The following is a 26,276-nucleotide window of genomic DNA, read 5'->3' as shown; positions in this document are numbered from 1 at the left end:
TGGAGTATATGTATATATAAATTATATACTATAGCATAGCTTTTATCTTGCCATTGGTATTACTATATTCTGGAGTATTTTCACAGCCAGTTAGGAAGATGAAACCATCATAAGATTTGAAGAGCTAGTTTCTGTTGCTATTAGTCCTTATTTTTATGCTAGCTAGACCCAGCTCTCTCCAGCTGCATCTCCAAACTTGTGGACAAACGTGCCGCCTTCCTGTCCAGATCCATGAGGCATTAAGAAGCAGCTTACCACATCGTCTTCAGTCCATGCACTGATCTCAAAGGAAGGCAGCAGCTGCGTGGGAGATACGAAGGAAATGAAAAAGGGAAGCAATATTATCCTAGTCTTTTTGGTCTGTCTTCTCGTCTCCTGCTGCTCTGGCTTCCTCTGGAGGGTTAGGTTGAGAGGAAGACAGTTTCCTCAACCTTCAGAGGAGGCTCTCAGTGTCCAAGGATGCTGAGCCCGGCAGGCAACTTGTAAATCGATTCCTGACAAAGATCCATTCTACCTTACAAGTTGTTCTAAGGGGGACTTGGTCTTCTTTGGTCTGGGGCTTGGCAGGCAGGACTGGTTGTACATCCCACAGCAGGGCCTTGGAATCACGGCCTTTCTGACATTCAACAGCTACCAGAGCAGCCTAAGAATTCTCAGCCAGCAGTAGGATAATCGGATAATTTACCATCGGAAATTCCAAAACAACCGTAAGTAGCCAGGTGACTTATTTTGCCTGTTCCTGGGTGCTTAGACATCCCCCTCGCATGGATGATGCAGGATGTGGGAGGCTGGAACTGTCCTAAGGTATCTGGGCTCAGAGCTGCTCTAACACAGACACACGTGGAATGGGGGCTTGAGAGCCCTTCAGCCTGTGCCAGAGAACTTTACACACCAGTGTATCCCACGGCTATGGACTGAATCGCACATACTTTCAGAACTTGAAAAGGCCCCTGTCCTATGGGCTACCGTGTGATATAGCCAATAGCTTCAACCAGCTTGACTGTCAGGATGTTTATTCATGAAAGAATGTGCCAAAGTATCACCCAGTCTCTGTTACAGACAGTCTGTGTGTCTGAGCAAACTGGGGAAAGAGATTTTGATGGGGGTGGGTATAATCTAAATACTCTGCATACATGTATGAAACATCTGTGGATTATATTTGTGGGAGGCCCATTTTTATCATGTTTTGTTACTAATGCATAGAACTTGGTACACTGGCCTGTACACATGAGTGTTTGTATGTGTGTGGGTACAAGCATGTATGAGGGCCAAAGGACAACCTGGGGTGTCATTCCTCAAGTACTACTCACTGACTTAGAGCTCATCAATCAGGCTGGGATGACTGACCAGTGAGCACCAGAGACCTATCTGCCTCTCTGCCCCTGGCACTGGGACATGCCACAACAGCTAGCTTTTTATGTATATCCTGGGACTTGAACTCAGGTCCTCATATATGCAAAGCAAGCATTTTACCAACCAAGTTCTCTCTCTAGCTCCACTTGCATAATTTTTATCGTACTATCTTATAGAATGAGTAAAATTATAGAATGAAGGATGCATGTATTCAGTTGCCAAATTATTTGGCAGTCTGCTCAGTGTTGACAGGCATGCATACAAAGACCGATATGCCACAGATGACGGTGACAGGGGAACGGAAGGCAAGTGGCTTGAGCTGGGGATGGCAGGCCCCGGGGGAAAGAGAAGACGAGGAAGAACCAGGTAAGATACTGGCCACAGGAATGGAGCGGGTGTGACATGCTCACTTAATTGGAGCACAGGATGCAGTGAAATTGCATTGGAGGAAAAAGAGAAGAAGCCAATTCTGGGTGCAGCAGAGCAGGTTTTATTATTTTAAACATGAATGTGCAGACTCTGAGTACTACATCTAGATTGCGAGGACATACAGCATGGGCTCGAGTCAGTAATATTCTCCACATACCCTCCACACACGCGCTATGAAGGAGTCACCCAGCATGCTCACTTTAATAGTGTGAACGAGGGACTCAAGGAAGCTCATCCGAAGTTGATCTCAATCAAAGAAAATACATGGCAAGCTTTACTTCTTCGCCGGGCAGCTGTATACAGCTGCGGGAACATGCCACCCCTTTTGTCCACCACGGATGCAGAGAGACATCGAGATACCATATAGAAGTACTGCCCTGCATCGAGGCTTGTCTCTACAGGATGTCAGTGCGTGTGTGGATGTGATGTTGTGTGTGTGTGTGTGTGTTTTGACTTTTATATGCTTTCCACACGTGCTAACAAAACTGAGGAATGCGCATTTCTTGAATAGAGATTATCAATGAGATAAGCAACATCTTCAGTTTTACTGTGGGAAGGACACAGAGTTCCTGCTGCAACTGTGTCCGGCTCATCAGTGTGATGCCACAGGGAAGACCCGAGCTCTGCTGGATGCTCCCTCCAGCAGGAGTCTGCAGACGCCTGCAAAGATCAGTGAGAGGAGGCTGGGACCAGGCGCTGCTGCAAGGCGGTTTGGATTTGGCAAGACAGGGGCTAAGAGTTAATGATCTCCAGCCACACAGAGGCTCACCATCGCCTTCACGGTTTCTGTACCTTGTTAACATATCAGTGCATCTGCTGTAGACGAGTTAGTTCTAAGCCTTTCTGTTTTCTTTGGGGATAAAAAATTCCCTCATGACTGCCCCATCACTTTAGTAATTCATTATTTATACTCCAACAGACTTCAGGAGAGAAGAGCTACCACTCATGTGCATGTGTGTGACACTGATTTCTTCAAAGGATGTTAGGAATCCAGTCTAACAAAGATCTTATGTACACAGCGACACGTAACAAAGGGGTTTACTGTCAAAACGTTTATTGCAAAATGGAGTCTTAGAACAAAGGGAAGCAGAGAAAAGTTCACATCAGAATGAAATGTATGACACCAGCTTGGATTTCTGAATACATCGTGGACTCCGTGCTGGAATATCAAACTCCAACTATGAAGTCGGCAACTAAACAGTCTTACCACACAGGAGCGCAGTTTAATCTTCCATACAAACATTATACATGGCATTTGGCATAGACTTGCTCAGGATAACATTGCAATAGAGTGAAGGAGAGAAGACTATTATGAAAACACAGTGATGATGCCCCTTATTAAAAGCCCACACTCAAAGGATAGAAATATTTCTAATATTTTTAGAGTGCAAAAGCAGTGTGTCGTGTTGGAACTAAGAGTATTTCGCACACGCTATAAAACAGTTGCATCAGTGCCTGAACTCCAGTTTGAAATAACTAACCACATGCCAGAAAGTTTCTCACACAAGCAACAGAGTGCCCACAAGGTTGGGGTCTGAGGAGACATGGCCTGTCCCGATTTCCTGACAGACATTCACTTTTTAATCACAGAATGCTGTACCCAGAGCTGTCTGTCAGGCTATGCTATGTGCAGCAGGATGGAGCCTCTGCGACAGTGCTTATAGTCTACACAGGAAAATGGTCTTTCTTGAAAGCAGCAGACGGTGCCTGATTATAGAAAGATTTATGCTCTACTGTGTGTCTGTGGCGTGGTGGGACTTGACTGGTTTCACAAGGCTGCCCAATACTTTTGAAATAGTTTTTAAAGTATCAATATGTAACTCACTAGGTTTGAAAACTATCTTTCATAAAATGCTTAGCATTCTAATGAAAACTGGAGTTTTATATATACATGTATACACACACACACACACACACACAGTAACTTGAAGGAAAACGGCTCTGGGTCTCTTCTGAACACCCCCTTTGATTTTAATGGGATCAAGTGTGAATACCTCAGCTGGTGTTAAAGACTAACAAATTCACTGCTTCTTTTTTAAAAGTTACTGGTTAAAAAAAAAAAAACAACAAAAAAACACTAACAACAAAAAACAAACCCAAAGCAGTCCTCAGTATTGTCAGGGCATCAAAAGAAGTGTGCCGTGTGCTTTCAACCTTATCCCATTGGCGATTTGTGAAACAATAAAAATGTGATTTTACTTAAGAAAAAAAAGATTAGAAAAAAATTTCCTTGAAATGACTGCAGAATGATGGCCTCTCCACCAGGGCTGTCCTATTGTGGAGTCACCTTAACGGGTCAGTGCCCCTCCCCCAGGGACGCAGTTTTTCATAGGGTTCCTACCCGCAACCATGGGGTGGGGGGAGAAATCATTTCCACAAACAGGGTTCTGAGAAAAAGCTACAACTTCCTAAAATGCAGGAGGTGTCATTATCGCTCTGAAAAGGCTCGGGTAATTTTGTTTGGGGGAAAACTAGATCTGGATAGCAGAAGTGTAAAGACTTAACAAACCACAGTGGGGACAGGGCAACGCTGTGGGGATTTTGCAAGACAGGACTGTTCCTGGCAAGCAGGATGCCATCAGGCTAGGCAGTAAGCTGGCTAGTCAAGGTGGCAATTCCTATCAGCTGAGACCTACAGTTGGTGTCCTCAAATTCTCCATGCTCAGGGAAAGGTAAAGGCGAGGCAGCCTGCCATCTGGTTAACAATTATCACCATAATCCAGAGTTCTAACTCTCCATCTGAACCTTTACATTTCTGGGGACTTCTTTAAATTCTGAATTGTGTTCCTTTGTAAGTCATGTCATTGAAATAAAATCTAACACTGATAATTTGTCATTGTTCAAAATCTGACCTAATAAGTGAGTTAGTTCTATATTAGCATCATTAGAAATTCTGCTAATAGATTTAAAAAAAATAAAATTAACTGAATCTAAAGCTTTCTAGTGATCCTTATAGATGGTGTGAGAACTCCATAGGATCCTGTTTATATGAGTCAGATTTCAGGTACGTTTGAGCATTTCTTCCCCCCAGACAGTTTCTCTGTGTAACAGCCCTGGCTGGCCTGGTTGGTCTTGAACTCAGAGATCCTCCTACCTCTGTCTCCTGAGTGCTGGGATTAAAGGTATGCCCTACCACGCCCAGCATGTTTGAACATTTCTAAGCAACTAGCTGTAGACTAATTTGGAGCAGAAATAAACTAGCCAATGGTGTATTATGTAGTCCCAGACAGAGCGTTTAGAAGCTCTCCACCGAGGCTCTATCCCAAGTCCTGTGGTTTCTCCATGACTGAGTACTGAGCTATGAGTATGGCTCCAACATTGATGGAGAAAAAGGCAGCAGTTAAGAGATGGGAGAAATACACTTGGTAATGGTAAACCTAGGTCTGGGTATAGAATCCAGTAACTTTTCCCTAGTGGCACTATCTGGCTGGTTTTTAATGCATTAAAATTTTATATAGAATATGAATTTAGGTATTAATTTAGGAACCCCCCCATGATTTCCTTGCCATTTATATGTTCTAAACCATCTCCTGATTGGGGGGGGGGGTGAGGCGTATGCTCTTCCATCGAGGGCAGAAGTCGCCTCTCACAGAGCTCCCTCCACTTCCCTCAGCTCTGTACGATGTTACCCATCAGCCGGGCCTTTTCTGACCACACTCTGACGACCTCTCACACCAGCCTCCTCTTCCTCCCTCCGATCTCCAGCATGCACTTAAAATCATAACGTTCTATGACACACGCTATCCTGACTGCTCACTAGCACGCACGCTTCACTGCGTGCAGACGCTGTCATCTATTCTCGAGAACTCGGTAGAACAGGGCCCCAGTGAACACTTGTTGACTTTAACTTGTGCCTGGACATATAGATGTGCAAGAGGCTTTAAGAGCCTGTACTTGCCATTGTCTCCTTCAGGTACTCACAGCATGCTGGGAAATCAGGGGTTGCTAGGCATCAACTTTTGCCCCCTCCAAGATGTTCTGCTTGAGTGGCATGGCTACATATCTAGAATATATATGTGCAGAAGATTACAACAGGACAGGCACAAGGGGAAGTCACCTTCTCAGGCAGACTGTACCAGTCTGTAAACACCCAGCACAGGTAGACCTGGTCATGGCACACAGGTTCCAAGGGCAACTGAATTAAATCTGTTTGCACATTTTTACATCCTAAAAATTGCTCTCTTTATATTTCCTGATGGCTATCTACTCTTAGCTTCATACTTCTGAGTAAGCAGAGGTTACTGAACCCACTTATTTCTCTTGTCTCTTTTACTTGACAATTAGCTGTAGGTGGTGTTAAGTGGCACCTGCCATGGCCTGGTGCTATGCTACATGGTCAGACACTTTCTTCTGATTCTTTTTCTTTGAAGTAGATTAGCATTCGCATCATGATAATGAAGAGCATATAGGCTCTGAGATTAAATAGTCTACCCAGGACTGCACAGCCACAGACAGTCAGAACCTTGCACTAGTTATCTCTCCCCAATAAAGCTGCAGTGAGCTTTCATTTTTGGTGGGACATTTCAATTCTCACTGAGGGTTAGAAGCACACCCCATCTCAGACTCCCAAAGACTTCATAACCAAACATACTTAGAAACAGCAGTGGATGGCATCTAATCCTTTCTTGGGACAGAGTCTTGCTTTGTAGCTCCATCAGGCTGTTGCTAACCTCACCATCCTTCTGCCTCAGCTTCCAAGTACCAGGATTATGGACACTAGCCACCACACACACCTGATGTCAGCTTCTGAACAAAAAGGACCACAGAAAACTATTTCGTTTTCATTGTCAAATGAATGACACTATGTCCCATTAGACTGATAAAGAGTTTTGTATTGTATTTATCTAGTTGTATTTATAGCTTAAGTAAGTTTTGATAGAGAAGCTAGTCTCTGAGAGTGTCTCTGGGTAGCCTGGCCTTCATAGTAAGTAGCAACCTGAATCTATTTCTCAAACCAGCATCACAGAGCTCAGTGAAAAGAAAGGGGGGGGGCAGCACTGTATAGCGACATTTAACAGAAAGACCTGATCAGAACATACTTGTGTCTAAGAGGGATAACCTGTCTTCCCTATTTATAGTGTTTATTTTTCCTACACATAGATTACAATCTAATATTATTATATGCACCTCTGGGAAACAGAAACAGAGTGATTTTATTGGATGGACAGAGCAGGTGTGTGCTCAGCCTGCTCATGCCTAGACACATCCAAATTCTGTATAAAGCACAAGCTAAGCTTACGGTGACAGTGTGTTCATGTTAGGATGCTTCCAGCCAGCATGGGGGATGCAAGCTAGTGATGTCTGCTGCTCACTTCAAACCCAGAGGATTTCCCCTTCAAATGTCACTAGAGAACACCACTAAGGTTTTACTTTGAGGAGCTGTGTGCTATTTGGTTTGTAAATTCCTGGTGTCTAGTTATTTCTGAAGAAGCATTTTTAAAAAAATAACCTCATTTCATCTCAGCCCCCCCGCTTTTAAATGTGGCTGTATGTTATAGTCGTCCATCACCTCCACCATTATGATGTACTGGACAAGGAAGAACCTTAGTGGAGTCAGGAGTAGAACTTGTTCCAAATGGACATTTTCCCAACTGAGTGAGTGAAGGGAATACAATAGTCAAATACAAACTACCAAGTATGTACTTTAAAGCAGAAAGGCCCAAATGTCATTTGTTTAAGGACATGGTATGTATATAATCACACGTTTCTATAACCAGGCACCACACTCGCTAATAAATATACCTTTAGCTTAATTCCCGTGCCTCACTTTTCTGAATGCAAAAGTAAAGTCACACTGATGAGGAAATCGCCCTCGGTGAGCATGGCCTAAGGTGCAGTACTCAGTGCTCGCCTCCCTATGCTGCTGTTTGCACAGACTGAGATAATACATTTCTTACATTAAAAAAACATTTCAGCTTTATTACTTTCTGCCGTCATTCACTATTATTATCCACATCGTTCTCTTCCTCCTCGCCATCATCATCATCATCATCATCATCACCTGACAAGTCAAAATCACTGAACCCCAGGGCCATGTTGACCTTCTTCCCCCTCCTCTTTGATGTGGTTTTGGATGAATTCTGCTTGGCTTGCATGTTTATCTGCATCCCAGAATGCAGCACAGCTCCTGCTTTGTTCATTGAGAAGACATCCCCAAAGCCCAGGAGCATCATGGCCTGCAGACTTGGGTTCATGCCATGGCCCTCCCCGTTACTTGTTGCTGTGATCTGGCATGACACCTCTGCACTGTTTGACTCCTCTGTCTTAGATTCAAAGTAAGACTCCTCAGACATTCTTGCAGCAAGAGGCAAGAGAAGCTATCAGAGGGGGAGAAAGGACAGAAGTGAAAAGAGAAATTAGTACCAATTTAAATCAGGGGACAGACACCACAACATCAGTTGGTACTACACCAGAGGTGAATGATGAGGGCGTACTGAATGCCAGATTTGGTGCCAGGGTATTGACCATACTTTATAAATGACAGAGAAAATCATATCTGAAAGCTTGCAAAGCACCACAGTGAGCCAAATTCCAAGTGGACAGGTAGGGACCAGTTTTAGGTCCTTGCTTTGCTTAAAACAAAATAGTGTTTTGGATGCCCCTTAATTTTTCCAGATTTCAATTCCATATAGAAACATCTGATTAACCACTGTATTAATTAAAAAAGAAGAAATGAAACAGAGTTTAAAATCTCAAGTTAAAAAATTCAGAAAGCCCTGTCCCAAGGTAGAGCTCAGAGGAAGGGCAGAGCAGTCAGGCCGAGTGTCATCCCGTCCAGCTGGGGAGCTCGTGACTCCACCTCTCTCCCAAGGCCAGCACCCTGAGCACACCCCGAGGCCACTTTACCTGCTTCCGTCATTACTCCACTCCAGCTGGACCCCACACTGTTTAATTTATTCACGTTCATATACAACTCACCTGGGACTAACTTCTGGATCCTGTCTCTAACCTTCGGGCCGGTTACCGTGACTATGTGGGAACAGGGGAGCGGGGAGCACTGCCTAGGATTCACTTAGACTGTCTCTTTGCTGTAGCCGCTAGTACCCAAGTCTCCTTTCAACGGAACTCCTGTTTATGAGTTCTTTCTCATGTTGTCACAGTGGTGATGCTTATTTTTTTCCTTATGTAATTGCTTTCAACAGCCAACCTAATCCATAATGTCTGGTTCTATTTATTTTATGGTGAAACTGTCAGGATATAAGAACTTGGGTTATCAGGCTTGCATTGGCAAGTACGTTTAGTCACAGAGCCATCTTGATCACCCAGTTTTCTAATTCAAGTTATTGTTGGAGCTCAGTTTTCAAAAACCAGCTCATTCTATTAGGAGAGAATTTTGGCCCTGTGGGCTATGTGTCAAGGTCATGTGGTTCAGCCAGCCTCAGGTCCTTACTCGTGGGACAGGGCCTATGACCACCCTTCTCGTATTCTCAAGTTGGTTTTCGATTGATAGAAGCTCTAAGGAACTCTTTGTTGTTTATTTATTTTAGTATTGCTGAGGTCTCTTCTCACATTATGTTAGCCTCTAGAGAGCTCCATAAATACTTCTCAAAAAAGACTTCATCTCTAAATTCTTTACAGCAAGCTGCAACAATAATTAGAAATAAGCATCATCCCTATTTATATTTATACACAGAGAACTCATCTTTCCAACATCTTCAGCATCTCAGGAAGGAAAATAGTATCCTCGAAATCAATTTGATGGTATTTTTATGCAGTTGTGCAAATGTTAGACTGTTATATTTAAGGTGAAGCTACCTGTAAAAAGGCCAGTTTTGCTTCTTTTAAAAAGATTTCTCTTGTTCCCAGCAGTCAAGTTTAAAGCCAACTAGAGACTGAAGTGAGGATAAAAGGAAACAGCTGCTCCTCAAATACCTGAGCACAAACTCCTTTCCCTTAGAAACACGGGCTCTAGACGTTGAAAGCAAGAATTATAAACAAAGGAAAAACTTGGGCCTCAAGAGTAAAAAGGGAGGAAACTGCGTGGAGACTTTGTGCCATGCTGTACATTGTTAGCTGGTGGCCCTCCCGCAAAGCACTGGCTTTAAGTTTTCTGGAGTTAAAATGCAAGATACAACCTACTAAGCACCCACAGGGTTTTATTCTTTAATCCACAACTGTGTTACCAGCAGCAACAATATGTGCAAGGCAGCCCATAATTTCTTAGCAAAACTGATGCCAATAAGCTGAGGCAAGGTTCTAAAGCGCACTCTATAATAGACGGGTGAAAGTTTTCCTGACAATACTGCATTTAGAGGGAGTCAAGCCACGCGGTGCTTTACAGTTAAGGTTTCAATGCTCTTAAAAAGCAAAACAAAACAGCCCTCAGCCTCCAGCGCACGGGCTCTAGGGACAAGGCTGCATGCTCTCTCCTGCCCCCCATAAACAGCCCTCAGCCTCCAGCGCACGGGCTCTAGGGACAAGGCTGCATGCTCTCTCCTGCCCCCCATAAACAGGGCTCTTTCACCAGCCCTGGGCGCTGCATCCAGCTGGCACCAACTCAGTCTGAACAAGAAACTCTCCCCTTTACCCTTTCCTTCCTTGAGAGTCTGGTTAAGTTCACAGGACTCACTGACAAAAGTGAGGTACCCTTTGTACACAGTCCTATGTACACAATTCACTTCTTACCTGGGCATTCCTGGGATTACCAAAGGCATTTTTTGAAAAGGGTAAATCTGTAACATTAAGAGGCACTCGCCTTTTTGGGGGTGAGCGGACATCAGATTGCTTCCCCATAGGAATTGGAAGTAGAGACAGATTCTCCTCTTCTTTATACATAGGAAGACATTACAATCTGTCTCAGGCTTCTCATTGGAGGCTAGGACTTGTCTAACTAGGAGAGATCTTTGAGGAACACAAAACCTTCTTCTTATCTATTTGTCAATAGCTATTTTTAATCTCTCATTTCTTGTGATTTGAAGTGGATAAATATTGCTCACTGAAAATCCTAGATAAACCAATCCTAAGCTTTACTTGCCTCCTGAAAGTAACCCTTATTTAAAATCTAGAAGAATGGTAAAAGGATCTAACATTTAACATACACCTAAAACTCAAGGTTAGAAGATAAAGAGCCAGGGCTCCTCTGGTCTTCCTAGAGGTAGAGCAAACCAGCTTCCCGTCCCAGGAGAAGCCCTTTCCCCATTTTATGCTGCTTATCATCACAGCACTAAATTAATAAGGCATATTAATGCTGGTCATCACTGTTAGCGGGCCAGCTCAATCTTAGAAAGAAAATGTGGTTAAGTTCTGACACACCCAAATATTCTTGGCTGCCTTTCCGTTGCAGTCATTAATTACTGATGGCCTCTAAGTACAATGCTGAACAGCAGCATTCAAACAGTGTTCTGAGGACCCAACAGATGGTCCAAAAACACATTAGATTTTTTTCTAGTAGCCTGAATATACAAATGCACCGAGAGAACAGCAGTTCTTAAGGAGAGTCAGAAGGAGGGATTTTTCTCCTAAATAGTTTTCTTTCCTATAAATATGTGACGTTTTGATGTTTTATACTCCTTACTACCAATGCAGGCCTTTAATTCTCAGGAGCAGGGGCAGGGAAGAGCCGTAGGTGGGGAGATTAGCCCTACTGCCATGCTCAGCCAGGTGTCGGAGTGCTGCAGGAAACCACTAGGTGGCGTACTCACCGGGGTGTTGGACTGCTCGGTCAGCTTCTGCTCCCACATCTTCAAGCGTCTCTCCCGTTCTTTGAGCTCCTGCTCTTTAAAGCTGAGGTCTCGCTCTAGTTTCTTCAGCCTCTCAAGGGTTGCCTCAATTTCACACCTGCAGAGAGATAGCTCAGTGAGTCTCCACTCTGGTGATACTGCGGATACTCAGTGGGTTCATTGGAGCGCTAACCAGATGAAAAGCCAAGGTGTGGGCTTTGAAACTGGCCAGGCACTAACCCGAGAAGCAGAGCTCTTCCTTATCCTTCAGAATCAACAGGCAGTTTCTATTAGGGAGAAACAAACTCAGAGCATTTCAACAAGGCACTGAAGAGTGACCAGGAACTACGTAGCACAGGTCGGGAGCTGGCATCGTGGGCTAGCCATTTAGTACCTGTTTGTAGTTTAAGAAGCTTTAGAGTTCACAAAGTACCTCTCATTCTACTTCCACAACAGCCCCAATAAATAGTTAGTGATCTGTGGATCGGATGGGGTGGCTGGAAAACAACACACGGGCTGTGTAATACGCAGAGCGAGCTACTGGGCTGGCAATTTCTTTGACTTCAGGGGCAGTGGTTATAAGAAACCAGGGTTCTACAATGCGCTTCACCCTGAGAATTCCTGGGTCTGCTTGTTGAAAACAATAAAACACAGATAGATGGCTACGACTCTACCTTAGAGAAAGTGCATGAATTGCTGGTGGGGCAAAGTCTGGCTGTTTCCACTATTTAACAAGCACCGGTAATTTTTTCTCTATTTTTTTCTTTTATTGAAAATAGACATGTCTCAAGCTGGGCAGTGGTGGTTCACACCTTTAATCCCAGCACTCTGGAAGCAGGGCTAGTTCCAGGACAGCCAGTGCTACAAGAGAGAAACCCTGTCTTGAAACACAATATTCTCTGATTATGGTATCTTCTCCCTTAACTACTCTGAGATTCTTCCCGCCCATCCAAATCCAAACCCTTTCTCCTTAGAAAACAAACAGGCATCCAAAGAATAATTATAAAGTAAGATAAAACAAACCCAAACAAACTGGAATAGGACAGAACAAACAAGAAAAGAAGCCAAAGAAAAGGTACAAGAAACACACGGAGATGAGAAGATAAACACATCTGTACACACAGGAGTCCCACACAAACACATCTGCACACACAGGAGTCCCACAGAAGATAAGCACATCTGCACACACAGGAGTCCCACAGAAGATAAACACATCTGCACACACAGGAGATAAACACATCTGCACACACAGGAGTCCCACAGAAGATAAACACATCTGCACACACAGGAGATAAACACATCTGCACACACAGGAGTCCCATAGAAGATAAACACATCTGCACACACAGGAGTCCCACAGGAGATAAACACATCTGCACACACAGGAGATAAACACATCTGTACACACAGGAGTCCCACAGAAGATAAACACATCTGCACACACAGGAGATAAACACATCTGCACACACAGGAGTCCCACACAAACACAGCTGGACACACAGGAGTCTCACAGAAGATAAACACATCTGCACACACAGGAGTCCCACACAAACACATTTTAAAATCTAGCAAGCATGAGATAATCGAGTCCAGAAAATTTCTGAGTTTCTTTTAGCCTCTATAATTTTAAAGGAAGTTCTTTCGGTCATGACTAGGCCACTTAGGACACTGTGCCCAGTAACAGAAACTGTTCTTTGCAGAAACTGAAACTGGCAAGATGGCTGGGCACAAACTTTTCCTCCTTCAGGGCTGTCACAATGTTAATGTCTAAATTTATGCTCTGAGAACTGGAAGTTCTCCTCCTTGGGTTTCTGAAGAGCTTGCACACAAGCCACGCCATGTAATGAGAGTCGAAAGGGCGGGCAGGCTGGGGTGAGGGCAGAGAAGCCTGTGAAGGTAGGCAGGGAGGCTAAAGGACACCTCTGGTGTCCTGAACAGACAACTCTGCACCACACTACATCATTGCAGTGAGACCCTGAGGTGGCGGGAAGACATGGATCCCCAGAGCTCGGCGAATGAATGCACCTAAGCAAAACCTGCCCTGTGTTTCCAGGGAAAGTCAGAGTAAGCGGACATCTACTCGACTCCTTATGGATGAAAACTGAGTTGCCCAACTCAAGGGGAAAGCGGGAGGTGAATCTGCATTCAAACCAAAGCTGTATGAAAAGTCCCTCAGGATGCAAAAATTGCAATGCAGCTTCTCATTTTCACTGAGGTCATGTGACAAATCACGAAGGCATACTGAAATCACAGTGCAGTTCCCAGAAAAAGTACGAAAGCAGAATTGTTTTAGAATTAGGACTTTGTCGTAAAATCCAAGCTTATCCTTAATATTTCTGAGAAAAATATTATGCCAATTCACAAGAAAGTTTGTTTTAACTTTTCAAATGGAGGACTGGAGAGAAAAACTCAGTGTGGAAAACATAATTCCATGACAAAATTCCATGGCAAAAAAGAATGAGCCACTTTGAGGGTCAGAGGGTAGCAAGGAGGTCGCAGAAGTCAGCATCCTCATTGGTGGGATGGCCGGGGCCACATGCCTGTGTAACACTTGATGAGTCTGTCCTAACTGTCCTGCCAGTGAGACCGATCCCACTGAAGCGTGGTCTTTCCAGTCAGGATAAATGACCAACCCAGTCTGTTTTGATTGTAATTAAATCCAAGGCCTCATCTCAAATTCCAACTAGGGAGCCCACTGTGATTTTGAGCCCTTGTAGAAAACAGATTAACAGTTAAGTAAGCCGAGAGTGGTGGCAGAAGCATATACCATGGGAAGATAGCCCATCTTCCCGCACCACTCCCTCTTGAATGCCATGAGAGAGTGACCCAAACCAAGGACAGAAAAGACACCACCCGCTTTGCGGTTTCCTTTGTCTTGAACAGATGCGTCACTCCCCATCATACACATTTGATGGTGTATTTATATATATTATATATAACCTTCCATCTCTTAACCTTCAGTTGGTGAAAACTGGTTCTCTCAAACCAAATCCAGACAAGGTTGATTTCAACTAATATCAATTTTCCCTTTCCAGGCAATGAACTGCAATTGTTCTTCTCTCGTTAGACAGATTCACTGAGAAATCACAGGTCAATCTGAAAGAATAGCCTTATGGCTTATATATTACATGGTAAGTAGAAATGTATTAAACTTGTGGTATGAACATGTATGTGTTCTAATATTTGAATCACAAAGATTACATTTTTGATCTCTGTTTTGTTTTTTGCAAAAAGCATGTCATGGCAACAGTGCTTTGGCCACCATGGAAAAACAACCCATAAAGTATTTTGCTAACAGTCAAAGCCTGAATGCTCCATTTCAACCCTTTAGCTCATTCATGTATCCTACTACAGGTTGTACAATCACACGAGGCAGCAAATGACAGCAGGAACATTGGGACACAGCTTCTGCTCCTTTGTCAAGGGGAGGGGCAGCCAAGGATTTGATGAACTGAGTCTGCTGCTCGCTCTTTCTGCTGAAGTGGCGTTTAGTAAGCTAAGCTAGTTTAACAGAGGATTTCAGAATCATTTAATTCTAAATTCGGTGTTTCATCCACCTGCATGGAGAGAAAGCTCGAGCAGGAGGCCACCATTTGCAAGTACCCCAGCATGCCTGGACTCACACTTCACCGTGACTCCCATCTGCTGAAAGTCTTTGGACCCCGACAAAGTACGTAGCAGCACAGACGTCATGCCCTTTGACTTCCAGGTGATCTGAAACCCCACAGCCTTCTTTTCGGCACGTGGCACACTGACTTGATTGATAACCTAAAATGATCACACCCTACAATTTGCTTCTGAGATGAAAAGAAATCGGGCAAAAGGAGCATGTTAATGGACAGCTGGCATGGCTGGTGGCCGTAGTCCAATGTCACAGCACCTGGGTCTCATTCTGGCTCCATCACAGTACAGTATAAGTTCAGGCAGGTTACCCGAGCAGTAGATGTTAGATCCTGGGATCTGACTGGGCTGCTACGGGGATTATGAAAGATAACTCTAAATGGTCATTGGAGGAGCCTAACAAACAATAACTGCTTAGCAATATTACAGCCATCATCCCTGTGGCTTTAACCAACTGTCAAGGTTAGTTACCACAGTTCTGCTGCCTTCAACTGTTTTGATGGCTCAGGTGAGGCACACACGCTCTTTCAGCTCCCGGAAGGCCCTGAGAAATGGTGCCTCTTACTGATCGGGGTACCCTCCCCCATGTTTTACTACCAGTTCTCTTAATTTCCCACCTTGGAGGTGTGGGATTTGTTCTTCTATGTTTGTCGTTGAGATGGAGTGCTGCTACGTTGCCCAGGCTACACTTGAACTTGTGTTCCTACTCAAGAGGGTCTGAGTAGGGAGGTCTCTAGGCATGTATTGCTCTAGCCAACTTTCACGGGAAGCATTTTAAACATTACATTTATCATTCAATTAATTCAGACCTAATGCAGAAGTTAAAATAAAAGACAAACAGAAGCCGGGCGTTGGTGGCGCACGCCTTTAATCCCAGTACTTGGGAGGCAGGGGCAGGTGGATCTCTGTGAGTTCGAGGCCAGCCTGGTTTACAGAGCAAGTTCCAGGACAGCCTCCAAAACAATACAGAGAAACCCTGTCTCAAAAAAACCAAAAAAAAAAAAAAAAAAAAAGACAAACAGAAAACTGCCATTACCCAGTGACCCACTGTCTCTTGGATGTGTTTTTTAACGTGCCTGTGCAGACACATTAATGTGCACTGGTTTTACTTTTAAAATTCTATAATTTTGAATAAATGAGACTGTAGTCTCCATTTTAAGCTCACTTTTCAGATCCCCTGATCAGAACTCATGGGTGGGGCTGTATTATTCTGGGTGTGTAGACACCGTTTTTGAAGGCCATTCTTTTATACACTAAGTTCTGTTCCTAGCTTTGGCGTTCTAAACGGGGCCATCTGAACAAGCACCCATACATTCTGTCAGAACTTTCCCATTGGTTTGCTCTGCAGTAAAGTCATAGTGGTAGGACTTCCCGGGAAAAGCATTTATAAATTTTTAGGGCATCTAACGGCACTGGAAAAAAATGCATGAGAAAGTGTATTAGCACCACTTAAGTTCATAATGTGAGAATTTGAAAATCTCATAAGTGAGTTATTCTCCTTTTATTTGTTTCTTTGCTAAGTGGAGCTGAATATTTGCACATGCTTATCAGCCACTTGACCTCCTTTTAATTAACTTGTTAGGTTAGCACGCGAAAGAGTGCGCTTCGCCACGGTATTTTCGTGTATGAATCGCTGTTCTTTGCTCTTTCCCGCCCTGCTGCCCCGGTGCCCCCTCCACGCTCTACCCCCAGCTAAGCCCCGCTTCCGCTCTTTATCACACGCATTCTATAGCCTTTTCTATTTCCCACCTGCCTCAAAATTCCGCCTCCCGCCACCAACGGTTTTCTTAGTTCTGTAACCCACACATATACACATATAAAGATACACATATACTTTTATTTTGTGTATATGTGCATGTGGTGTTGTGGTCTACCATCTGTTCTTGTGAGCATGCACGGGCGTGTGTATGTGGGTTTGCATATATGTGTATGCATGTGTGTAAGCAGGAGGATGCTGTTAGCTATTTTCCTCAATCTCTCTCCCTTTACTTTTTTGAGATAGGGTCACTCATTGAACTTGAAACTCACAAATTTGCCTAGGCTGGCTGGCCAGTGTACCAGGGATGTGCCTGTCTCTGGTTTCCCAGCAGGGGGATTATAGACCATGCTACTGAGCCAGCGTTTTACACACACACACACACACACACACACACACACACACACACACACACACACACACACACACCCCTACATGCACTTTGTGTGTGTGTATATTTTAAACTCAGGTTCTGCATGGGTCATGTGCAAGCTCTCATTTTGTCCTTTTGAGGAATTCTATACTGACTTCCACAGTGGCCACACAAGTTTACTATCCACCAGCAGCAGATCAGGGTTCCTTTTCCTACAACCCCATCAGCATCATCATTTGACTTGATGATAGGACCAGTCAATGTCTTCTTATGAAATGCCCTTTCACATCCATTAGAATGCTGTTGTCATTAAAATGCTGTTTTAAGTGTAGTAACTGGCCAGGCGGTGGCGGCGCACACCTTTAACCCCAGCATTCAGGAGGCAAAGGCAGGCAGATCTCTGAGTTTGAGGCTAAGGTGGTCTACAAAGTGAGTTCAAGGACAGCCAGGGCTACACAGAGAAACCCTGTCTCAAAAACCAAAACTGAAAAAAAAAGAAAAGAAAAAAGGTAGTAACTGTAGCACGTCTGGAGATCCAGGAGAGCACATCAGAGGACTCTCAAGGCCTTACTGGTTTTCAAGATGGCACTATAATAGAACTGGCCTTTTCTGCCTCTCATAAGAACGTGTCATTTTCTAGATGTTTTATGTCATATGGGTCATGGGCTGAAACGGCAGAATCAGAATTTATTATTGTTTTTAAAAGATTTTTGTATGTATGTATGTATGCATGCATGTATGTACATATGCATGCATGTATCTGTTTGCATGTGTATGCATGTGTGTGGGTGCCCAAAGAGGTGAAGGAGGGCATCAGGTCACCTGGAGCTGGAGTTACAGTCTGTTCTGAGCCTCCTGGTGTGGGTGCTGGGAACTAACTGTGGTCCTCTGAAAGAGCATCCAATACTCTTGGCCACTGAGCCATCTTTACAGCAGCATGGATTTGCTGTTTTTTAAAAATGAATTGATAAATATAATTTTTCAGTTCTATTTTAAATGTAATAAATATTATCATATATGCCTCATTAGCTCATGTTTTTTGGAGTCCCCAATACCAGTTGTAGAGAAGGAGGAGTAATGAACAAAGGGGTCAAGACCATGCTGGGGAAACCCACAGAAACAGCTGACCTGAGCAAGTGGGGGCTCACGGACCCCAGTCTGACAGCTAAGGAACCAGCATAAGACCAGGCTCCCTGAAAGTGGGTGTCAGTTGGGGGCCTTGGACAATCTATGGGGCCTCTGGCAGTGGAACCAGTATTTACCCCTAGTGTACAAATGGGCTTTTGGGCCCATTTCCTATGGAGGGATACTCTCTCAGCCTAGATACATGGGGGAGGGCCTAGGTCCTGCCCCAAATGATGTGACAGACTTTGATGATCCCCCATTGGAGGCCATGGGGAGTAGGTAGGGGTGGGATGGGGGGTTGGTGGGGAGAATGGGAGGAAGAGGGAACTGGGATTGGTATGTAAAATAAGATTGTCTTAATTTAAATAAAAACTAATAATAATAAAAAGAGTGTAATAAGTAGAGATGCCGGAGAGACAGCTGTCTGGGGGGTATTTGCTGTATAAGCATGAGGACCTGGGTTGGAATCCTGGCACAGCAATACAAAGCTGGGCGTGGCAGTGTTTGTCCACATCCTCAGTGCTATCTGTGCTGGTCAAGGCAGGAGGGTCCCTGGGACTCGCTGCACACAGCCCAGCTCCTGGCTCAAGGAACAAGGAAAGGCTATGATAGAGGAGGTCGCTCTACACCTCCTTCTGTTTCCGTTCACGTGTGTGTGCACCTGTACCTGCACACACACATGCATACCCCCCACCACGCGCACACACACACACACACACACACACACACACACACACACACACACACACACACACACACAGAGTGAACTGGAGTCCTGGACACCAAACAGTTGAGACGCTCTAGCCTACCACATGAGGGAAGAAAGTTATAACCGTACATCATTTCTCTTGCAAACTTATTTAGGATGGGTATTGTTTTGGGATACAGGAAATTTCAATTTTTTTCAGAATATTTACTGACTTTGCTTTGTTTTCTTTGTTGGCACACTTAAAGAACCCTATCTCAAACACACCAGTACTCTCAGTTTTAAAATCCCCCTAATCCTTCAGATAACAGATCGAATAGCATTTCCTCCGGGAACCCTTCAGATCGGAGGTTCAGATTTCATTGTAAATGCTCTATTAGCCCTTGCTTCTGTCATATGGCTGGCCAGCGCAGAATGCCGATGGTTGCCTGTGTTTCATGCTCAGCATTCTAACATGTGTGCTTCTGAGGCTGCTGCTGGAGAGTACCACACATCTGAGGACATTGCCCCGACCACTGCATCCCAGTACCTAGAGAGGATCAGCCTCTCCTGGACCAGGGGAGGCTTTCAGACTGTGACGAGAAGTGCTCTGCCTGGGTAAATGCATTGGCTACACATTTATCGCCCAGGACAGGAACAGTGTTGTTTACATCACTGCCTTCATGCTCTCTGCCTGTCTACCTGCCTCTTTCCTTGCTTCCCCATATGTTTACTGAGCAATTGCTGTTGGAAGAGATGGAGACAGGGATACACAAAACAGTTTGCTTTCCTAACGCTCCAGTGGTGAGACACGTCGACACAGTGATCTCAGAGCTTGTGACACTGACCTGGCCAGGGAGTGGGGTTGCTCCCTTGCAGATGAGCTGGGTCAGCAGGATGGCTAATGGGAGCTGCGGGAGGGGGGCTAGGAGGAGTGTGCAAGACAGAGTGTCTATAAAAAGGAGACTGCATTGCAGAGGTTCTGGTAAGAGAGAAACGTGCCTCTAAAAGCCTGAAGCTCGGGGCATGCTCAAGATAGTTGCTCTTCTGAATGGCAAATGTGTCTGTCTTTGTCTGAGAAACAGTGGAGTCCACATATGGAGTTTGAAGAGGAGTGATATGATTACACGTGCACGGACCTGTTACTGTAGGAAACAATGACACAGCAGGGCTTTGTTATTTTAGACCAGAAAAAAAAAAGCCCTCAGCTCTAGATGGAAGCTCACTGCATTAATTTCGTATTGCCAAGAGGAATTCATGACTGGTATTAGATAGTTATTTCAAAGGACGGAGAATAAGTAAGGTTATTGTAAAATATCAACCACGGTTACATGTACTGTCCGACGGGAGTCAAGATCCAGTGGCTCTCCAAGTGCACGCAGTACTGACTTAGCACCAGCAGATGGCATAGGGCATTGCGTTACTGCCATGACTATTTGGAGCAGGGATGAAGTTACTTCAGATCTCTGCTGAGTCAGGGAGGAAGAGAGTCCAGCTCCCAAACAGGCTATTTATATTCCCTGCGTCATTCGACCTGGTCCAACTGTTTCAACTGGGATTTACTTTTTCCACTTACACAATACAATTCTCTCTTTACTGATTTGTTTTGCTAGGATTATAATATCTTTTTTCCCCCTACAGAGGCTAAAGCTTCCGAACACAGAGACTGTACAGAGAAGCACCTGAAAATGTCCTTTGTTTCAGAACACATGATTCAATACTCTTCCCCAAATACCTAGATGCATGCTAACAAATACAGAGAAACTCTTGCTTCCATATAAATGCAAGGTTATAAATCTTAGCCTCCACCCAGCCCCAAGCTATGCTTAGAAGTCAGGGCTGTCCACCAGGTATCTGGTTCACATCACTGAAGCCTTGGGCTGGGACTCAGGCTGGAGCTACCCACCTCCATTCCGCCTTGTTGTGCAAGAATGAGTTACACTGGTCAGGAAGGTTCGTGTCATTTGACATAGACTCCAGGATTGAAATGATTTGCTTGAATGATGGCCGTTTCTGAAGAAGAGAAAAGGAAACCGCCATGAGACTTAAGAAATGACATGACAGGAAGTGTGGCCGCGACCAACAAAAACACGACAAGGTTCTGACTTAGTGTTTATAAGATCAGATCACACAGGTGCAGGGAGCAATTAATTATCCATAAGGATAGATATGTTGATTTTTTTCAACCACATGGCGTCAGATTAGGATAATGAGTAAGTACTCTTCTGTAGGTAAGGAGAGAGGTACCAAGTCTTACCTTGAGTTATGACCAAGAACGCCATTAGGAATCTTAAGCCATTAACGATCTTACTATGTGGTAGAAAGAGTAAAAACTAGACTATGCACTCCAAACTGTTTACTACACAAATATTTCCATTTCCTACCACTCCTTTTTTAAATAAAATGTGCATGGGCGGGCAATATCTGCTTACCAACCTATGGGAACTAATAAAAATTTCCCAAATCCACTGGTTTGAAAAACAATTTAAAGCCATAATGACAATACTGTTCTTAAGGTTTGTCCCACACTGAAGCCAGCTCTGGTCCAGGACCTTAACATGCTGCAGGCAGCAGCTGAAAAGCTCGCTCGCTCGGTCTGTCTCTAACAGGCACTGTCTGCGCTCACCTCTTTCCACTCCAGCCAAGGCTGAGACAAAAGGCTAAAACAAAAATGGAGAAGGATAATAAAAGGATGATGCACATTCTCTCCTCATCATGCCTCATAATTGCACCATTTCAGAACAAATTACAGCTACAGCAATTAAAACACGCGTTTTAATTTAGGAGCACAAAAACAGGAAGGAAGAGTGTCGAGGTGGCTTGCTCTCAGGGCCTGGGTGCTTCTGACATCATTAACAAAAACACTTTCCCATAGCTCGGAAACACAAAACTAGCGTATTTACTGACTTCTGTCTTCATTTGTTTTAAGGGCACATGCACATGTGTGTGCATACACAAATGGTGTGTGTGTGAAGAAGGCATGTATAGTTAAATGTTACTGATGAACAAAGGAAAATGCTTTAAATGGGACACATGAAAAGAAGCCTGTGTTTTTAAACTTTGTTTCCATCTTCATGTCTCTCACCATGTGTCAGGTTTTAAATGAAAAAACGAAGCAAAACTTTGCACAAGAACTGATTATAAAATAAACACAGGAAACATAAGATTTTCATTTTGTAAGTAAAGGAGCTACAAGAGGTAGTGATTTCTTTTTTTTTTTAAACAAACAAAACAACAACAACAATCCTAGTCTCAAGGCTCTTAGGCTAGCCTCCAACCCTGTAGCTGAGGATGACTCTGAACTCCCAATCTGCTTTCTGCCTCCCAAATGCTGGAGTGTATAACACACCTAGTTTATACAGTGCATGGGGCTGAATCCAGTGCTTTGTGCAGACTAGGCAAGAATTCTATCAACTGAGCTACATTCCCAGCCCACCTAATGAACTTTTAAAGACTTGTTTGCCCCTGCATTTAACTATTCTTGAAATAAAATGAAATTCCTTTATATTCAGATAACAAGCATCCCTTTAAAAGACTCTTTCCTTCACAGTTAGACTCTGCTCTCTATCAGAACAAGAATTTAGGGGGTAGCCACAGCTAGCTGCAGTGGTACATTCCAGGTATTTGGGAGGCTGAGGCAGGAGGATTACCAGAGCCCAGGAGTTCAACAATTCTGCAGTGAAGGTTTTAGTGTGCTGGTTACAGTACATGGCGCTGTGCTAGGACCTGTGGCTGCTCCTCTGAAGGGTTTAGGTGTCTTTCAAGTGTCCTGTACAGACTGCTTATCTTAAAAAGAAGTTACAACCAGAAAATTTACTGTGGTCTGGTTTCTGCATCCACTTTCTATTTCTGCAACGTGTTATAGGAACTGTGTGTGTGTGTGTCTGTTCCTACATGTACACACATTCCCTTACAGAACATGCAATCCATTTAACAAGGAAGGACACCACTATACAAGCTAGGGCAGTAACCAAGACTGATTCTGGGTCTGGACAAGGGTTAGCAGGGTGTCAGGGAAGACTCAGTGGAGTATTACTGGAGCAAGAATGTGCTCAGGGAATGGAGCATGTGAGGTGTACCTGCAGCTTAGCATGTGAGGTGTACCTGCAGGTTAGCATGTGAGGGGTGTTGCAGCTTAGCATGTGAGGTGTACCTGCAGGTTAGCATGTGAGGGGTGCTGCAGCTTAACATGTGAGGTGTACCTGCAGGTTAGCATGTTAGGTGTGCTGCAGGTTAGCATAGGAAGTGAACCTGCAGGCTAGCATGTGAATGCTGAAGGGTGAGCTGCAGCCACTGTCCAATTGAATTAAATATAGTGGCCTTTTATCAGAATAAAACGTCGTGAACTTAGGAAACAAACATCAATTTCAAACCTTCTTTATACTTCATGTGCCTGGAGCACAAGATTCTTTTTGTTCTAAAGAAGGTTCACCTTCCTATATGTTAAAGGCATGCCAGATTTATAGGTATTGCTCTGAGCTTAACTTATTTGTTGCATGAGGTGATTATATTATAATTTATGTGTACATTCTTAGGATTTTTGACTAATATAGTACCAAGTTTTTGACTGAGAAATTAAATCATATTGAAGCATGGCATGATTACAATTCTAGAGATCTGGTTGCAATAATCTAATTGAATGCAAATAATTTCAGGTGAAATTTCTAATTAAGCATGAGAGAGAGAAAAAAACTACTAAAATCATTGTATATGTTTTAACAGATACAAAAGCAGAGGGAATGTGTAACATTTAAACAGTACATGTTTGAAAATAAACTTGCAAACATCTGCTTATAGCTTAACCCAATTAGTTGTAAAGTGTACATTTGTTTTAATGCTTAATGCTTAAAACCCTACATTCTGAAAAAAAAGCACACACTGGAAATAAGAGGGTCTAAACAGGGGAGGCAGAACACTCAACGTCTAGCACCATTGACAGTGATCTAATAAACGTAGTAACAATCCAAATGACACATTCTTTAAGAAGAGTAATACTACGTTAAGTAGGGCATCACTTGAAAAGAGCTGCAGGACGTCTGAAGAGCTGGAGTGGAAGATGGAAGCTGCAGGATGCCAGGGCCCAGGCAGGATGAGCACGGGCTGCAGACCCCAGCACCCGGGTCTTCCCAGAATGGAGGCAAGGCACAGGGGCGGGAGGCCTCCCAACACCGCTCTTGCTGCAGTGTCATTGTATTTTGCTCTCGGTGTGGGACAATGTGCCAGAAATATTCTGCACTAATCAACACAAATCTGTCCACATGGCCAGTTTGTCTCTAAGCCATTTCCACCCAAGAAGCACATTGCCCAAGAACAGACTTTTGTTGTCTCCATTCATTAAAGGGCTCTCACTGGAAATAGGTATGTATTAAAGAAGAATTCTGTATTTTTTTAGGTTTGTTTGTTATTTTTATGGTCTCTATTTTTGAATAAGTTGTAATACTTCTATTTCCATGAAAAAAACTAGACAAATTTGAATTTTATTTTTGTTTCTCTCTTAAATTTGGTCACTCTGTTGTTTTTAATATTTAATCTGTAAGCCTTGTTTTAAGACTATAACCTTTATTATGAAAATCTGAGCATACACAAAACAATGTCTCTATATTCTATGACTGAACTTCAAAGGTTATCACTTCCAATCATGTTTAATTTGTATTGCTTTGACCACCACTTTATTTTGAAGCCAATGTGAGACTAGCTATCATTTTATCAATAACTATTTTCATATGTATCTAAGAGTGTTCTTGTGAAACTGGCCTTTGTGAGGAAAGAATACTGGCCATCCATGCTACATGTGATAAATTCATAGATGCATCGGATTGGAATTTCTTCAATTTTATTGCAACAGTTAAAAACACCCCTGGAACTGCCCAGGGAGGACATACTGGGATTCTAATGAAATACAGCTTCTTTCTGCCTGCTCCTCCATTAGGCAGAAAGGCAATGGAGTAGACGTTAAGAGCCATAGTGGACTGTCTGGATTCATATCTAGCTCCACCAGTACAAGACATATGACCCTGACTAGTCATTTAACCTGTGTATGCCTTGGCTCTCCATCTGTGAGCCAAGGGAGGGATCAGCTCCTATATCCAAGAGTTAATAGAAAGTGCATGAAACACAGCCTTACATATAGTGAGTACTGTGTTAGTTGTCCTTATAAGGCACAATGATCATGATTAAAAGCAAAAGAACAAAACTGTCTCTGAGTCAAGAATGCCAAAGAGCACTGTTAAAAGAAGGAAGAGTTGATAATAGTCACTTGATCTAGAGGTATTAAGTTATGGAGATGTCACCATGGGGCTGCAGCAGGCATCCTAGGATTCACAGGCTTGGCAATTCACTTTCACTGCCAAATACTTTTGGCTAAGCTAAGTTTTAAAAACTCAAAAGCGAACAGGTAAAATTTCAGAAGTTGAACAATAACGAAAGTACCTTGGCATCAGCTTCCCAACACTGATGTAACAGCTCAGCAAAGCTCCTGGGGCAGCTGCTTGGAATGGTTAATCTCTACAGAGAGGAGGCAAAGACAAGAAGAAACAGGTGTTTACTCTTGGAGCCAAGGAAATATCCTTTGAAGGATCATCAAAGAGTTAATTTAGCATAAACAAGACAGGGAATTTGAGGCTTCCACAGATTAATATATGATGGGAGAATTCACTCACAGATTTGTCCTGTCAAATCTCCAAAGAATACTGCTTTCCCACATGGAAATTATGGCAAATGGAAAGGTCAGGTTCATCATGGCAAATGCAAGAAAACAATCTCACCGAAAGGAAACTACGGCAGGAAAGGGGCAAGCTGGAACATAACGCTGCATCTAACACTACACATTTATTACCATGTTTTTATAGGCAACTTGTGATTCCCACATACCAGACAGGTAACTAGGAGACAAGTTGAGTTTTGGCAATAGGTGTGAGTCTCTGAAAACATCTCTGGCACAGAAGAACACTCTGCATTTTCGCACTGGTAATTCTGATTGTGCCGTTTAGAATGCATGATTCATTATGGCTTTACCCTTGGTCACACCAGTGTTCTGAAATGGACTTGATACAAAACAAATTAGCTTTGAGGTTCAATTCTACCCTCACATCCTACAGTTCCAGTTCTCATAGACCATGACATGCCTCTATCTCCAGGAGGAATTTTGTTTTAAAAGGCTCGAGGGGCCAGCCAATAACTCAGTAACAGCAACAGCCTGGCATATGGGGCATTGAGTTTGATCCTCCACACTATAAAAATAAATGATGACTAGACATCCCTCAATATACCATAAAG

The 26,276-nt window shown here is 43.5% G+C and overlaps 1 protein-coding gene and 1 long non-coding RNA gene across 6 annotated transcripts in view; one reads left to right on the top strand and one right to left on the bottom strand.

Moving 5' to 3' along the window:
• The window catches only part of Map3k20 (mitogen-activated protein kinase kinase kinase 20), a 156,066-nt gene that overhangs the window by 33,647 nt on the left and 96,143 nt on the right, over positions 1–26,276 (bottom strand). For 4 of the 5 annotated variants that reach the window (XM_040745576.1, XM_040745578.1, XM_040745577.1 and 1 more), the window contains 4 exons: positions 25,431–25,505; positions 20,908–21,014; positions 11,424–11,559; positions 256–300 (listed from right to left, as the gene is read on the bottom strand). In XM_040745576.1, the coding sequence (XP_040601510.1) occupies positions 256–300; positions 11,424–11,559; positions 20,908–21,014; positions 25,431–25,505 (363 nt within the window). Of the gene's footprint in view, positions 1–255; positions 301–2,819; positions 8,100–11,423; positions 11,560–20,907; positions 21,015–25,430; positions 25,506–26,276 lie in introns of those variants that run through there. The other variant, XM_040745581.1, reaches the window with a different exon arrangement.
• Positions 282–15,948, top strand: LOC121140385. Its single transcript, XR_005877194.1, has 3 exons — positions 282–707; positions 14,477–14,572; positions 14,796–15,948. It is a non-coding gene; the product is annotated as an uncharacterized LOC121140385 (long non-coding RNA).

Source organism: Mesocricetus auratus, unplaced genomic scaffold, assembly GCF_017639785.1.
Source record: "Mesocricetus auratus isolate SY011 unplaced genomic scaffold, BCM_Maur_2.0 Super-Scaffold_100004, whole genome shotgun sequence".
Taxonomy (NCBI): domain Eukaryota; kingdom Metazoa; phylum Chordata; class Mammalia; order Rodentia; family Cricetidae; genus Mesocricetus; species Mesocricetus auratus.
This window is presented reverse-complemented; position numbering and strand designations above follow the sequence as displayed.